The sequence below is a fragment of the Anopheles aquasalis genome, chromosome 3, assembly GCF_943734665.1.
Source record: "Anopheles aquasalis chromosome 3, idAnoAquaMG_Q_19, whole genome shotgun sequence".
Classification (NCBI taxonomy): Eukaryota; Metazoa; Arthropoda; class Insecta; order Diptera; family Culicidae; genus Anopheles; species Anopheles aquasalis.
In genome coordinates, this window is record NC_064878.1 from 2,195,001 (window position 1) to 2,197,500 (window position 2,500).

Consider the following 2,500-nt stretch of genomic DNA (forward strand, 5'->3'; position numbering starts at 1 on the left):
CTTTAAAATCCATCTGGCTGCTTCCTTAATCGAACCTCGGTTAACGCATGGTCGGCCGGTGAACCGAAGATAGTCCTCGTGATCGTTCGATCGAGTATCGAGGCTAGAACGGACAGTATCACGGCGTGCTAGTGTCAGTAGTCGCTTCGCTTCGCTTCTAAGGACCAGTGATCGAGGATGCGCGTTCACAGAAAACCGTTACCGATATTTCGGCCACAATTTGAGCTGCTACCGATTGAAGTAAGTTACAGAAGTGGATGTCTCAGAACGGAAGTGTGGTGTATCGCTTCTAATCGGTCCCGGTTTTGCTGTAGCTTATAGTGGAGATCTTCCAGTATCTGACACCGAGTGATCGACGATCGGCGGGCTTTGTGTGCAGCCGGTGGTATGAAGCATCGACATACTTTCGCTTTGCTGAGCAGACGATCCTGCACCTCGTGGGCGTTGAGTTTGATGATTTTAAGCCACCGCTCATGAACCTCGTGCTAGCCGATCGCACCTTTCCCGTCATCAAGCTGTCCCGGGTGAAGCTGAACGTGTACAGCAAGTTCTGGCAACGCAATGGACCGTTCGTGCGCGAGATCACCTTTGAGAAGTGTATGATCTGGCGGGAGCGCGTGATCTCACTGTTCAAGCACATGCCCAACCTGCGTGTGGCCCGTTTCGTCGAGTGTGATCTGCTGCGTGACGATCTGTTCCGCACGTGGAAATTCTTCGACAACGGGCTGTACACGATCGATTTCCCGTCCGTTGAGTCGCTCTCGCTGGCGAAGAATAATTTCAGTCAGCTACAGTTTGAATCGATGGTGGAAATGATGCCCAACTTGACGCGCGTGGATTTTTCCAACTGTTTCCGCAAGATGGAAACGACACGCAAGATGTTTCTGCTCAGTTGCATACAGAAGTTTATCGTTCGCCGGCAGCATGATCTGCGAGCCGTCAACATCAGTGGCATACCGGTGGATGATATTTTTCTGCGTGGATTAGCCGATGCCACGGGGCTGCTGCTGGATGAGCTGAGCATAACCTACCTCGAGAAGATGCCCGTACGCGAACCAGCGATCATCGATCTGTTTCGAAGACAAAGCAAGCTTCGCTTTCTCGACGTAACCGGCTCTACGGGCATAACGGACTTTTGTCTGGAACAGATCATAAAACACATCCCAGGGCTGCGAGTGCTGAACATGACCGGTTGCTGGGGTGTGTCCGATTACGGCATCAAGCAAATCTTCCGTTTACAGCAGCTCCAGTCTCTCACACTTTCCAACTGTATCCGCATGTCCAAGTACGGCATCATGGATGGGGCAGCATTCAGTAACCGAAAGATCCTCACCGAGCTACACTTGGAGCTGCTCGATACGCTCGATGAGGAGTGTGTCGTGAAGATTGGGGCCAACTTTCCCAACCTAACCGTGCTGAACATTGGTGGCTCATCGACCTGCATCAGCGACTGGTCGGCACAATACATTTTCTGCAATCTTCTCAATCTAGAGCATTTAAATGTAGAACGTAGCACAAAGGTTTGTACGCCGATAATCCCCCTAACAAACTAATTTTACAATTTGTTTTGTCCATCCTGTGACCGTTCCTTATCAGCGAAATTTAATCTCATTTCCATCTCCCACAGCTAACCGATGCCGGTTTTACCGGAATTGATCTACCGGAAAAGACGTTCTCCATCTGGGATGTGGAGGAAACGTTCGCGATCGATCGCCTAAAGAAGCTGCGCATCCTGAAGGTTTCCGGATGCTACCGGATGACCGATTTCGCGCTAAGGTATGGATTTCGGTTCACTGAGCTAAAGGAGCTAAGCCTTTCAAGATGTCATCAGGTAAGAGGAAGCAGGATTCGATCGATCGGTCGCGTTTGAACGTCCTTAACTCTCACAGATCTCCGAGATGGGAATCGAAAGGCTTGTTGCCACTTGTCCTGCGCTGGAGTTTCTCGATCTGAGCGAGTGTCCGAACATCAACGATTATTGCGTAAAACTGATAGCCACGAGCCTGAAGCGCATCAGCACACTCAAGCTTGCCAACTGTCCGCTGCTCACTGAAACGTGCCTCGAGTATTTGGCCAAATATTGTCACAATCTTAAGGTGAGCTGGTACTTTACCCCTTTTTCTAGAAGGTTTTATGCATTTTTTCTATCAATTTCAATTCGTAACAGTACCTTTATGTGAGGGGATGCCACAAATTACCACCAGACATCACGGAGCGCCTGTCCTCGATTTCCTCTTTGCGCCAAGTATACAAATCGTAAGCTGATAAGAAAAGTGACCATTTGCCACTGTACTTTAAGTGTTTTACAAATCAATAGCGAATAGAAAAAACCCGACGATTTACAAGAATGTTTTAATTTGTTGACTCGTGAAGCGTGGCAAATGTCCGAAATGCATCGCGCAAGTGTTTTTTTTTTTTGGCAACAAGCGTGGCACGTTGACCCTCGTTCGATTATGTCACTGATGTCGAAGTGAAACGACGCCTTGTGTCGCGACGAATC

At 48.9% G+C, this 2,500-nt stretch overlaps 1 protein-coding gene across 1 annotated transcript in view; it reads left to right on the forward strand.

The window, feature by feature from the left end:
* The window catches only part of LOC126577571 (uncharacterized), a 4,174-nt gene extending 1,835 nt beyond the window's left edge, over window positions 1–2,339 (forward strand). The window contains exons 2-5 of the mRNA XM_050239263.1: window positions 315–1,520; window positions 1,628–1,831; window positions 1,890–2,096; window positions 2,168–2,339. Coding sequence (XP_050095220.1) covers window positions 315–1,520; window positions 1,628–1,831; window positions 1,890–2,096; window positions 2,168–2,260 — 1,710 coding nt within the window. The 3' untranslated portion in view covers window positions 2,261–2,339. The remainder of the gene's footprint in view (window positions 1–314; window positions 1,521–1,627; window positions 1,832–1,889; window positions 2,097–2,167) is intronic.
* Window positions 2,340–2,500: the final 161 nt, after the last annotated feature.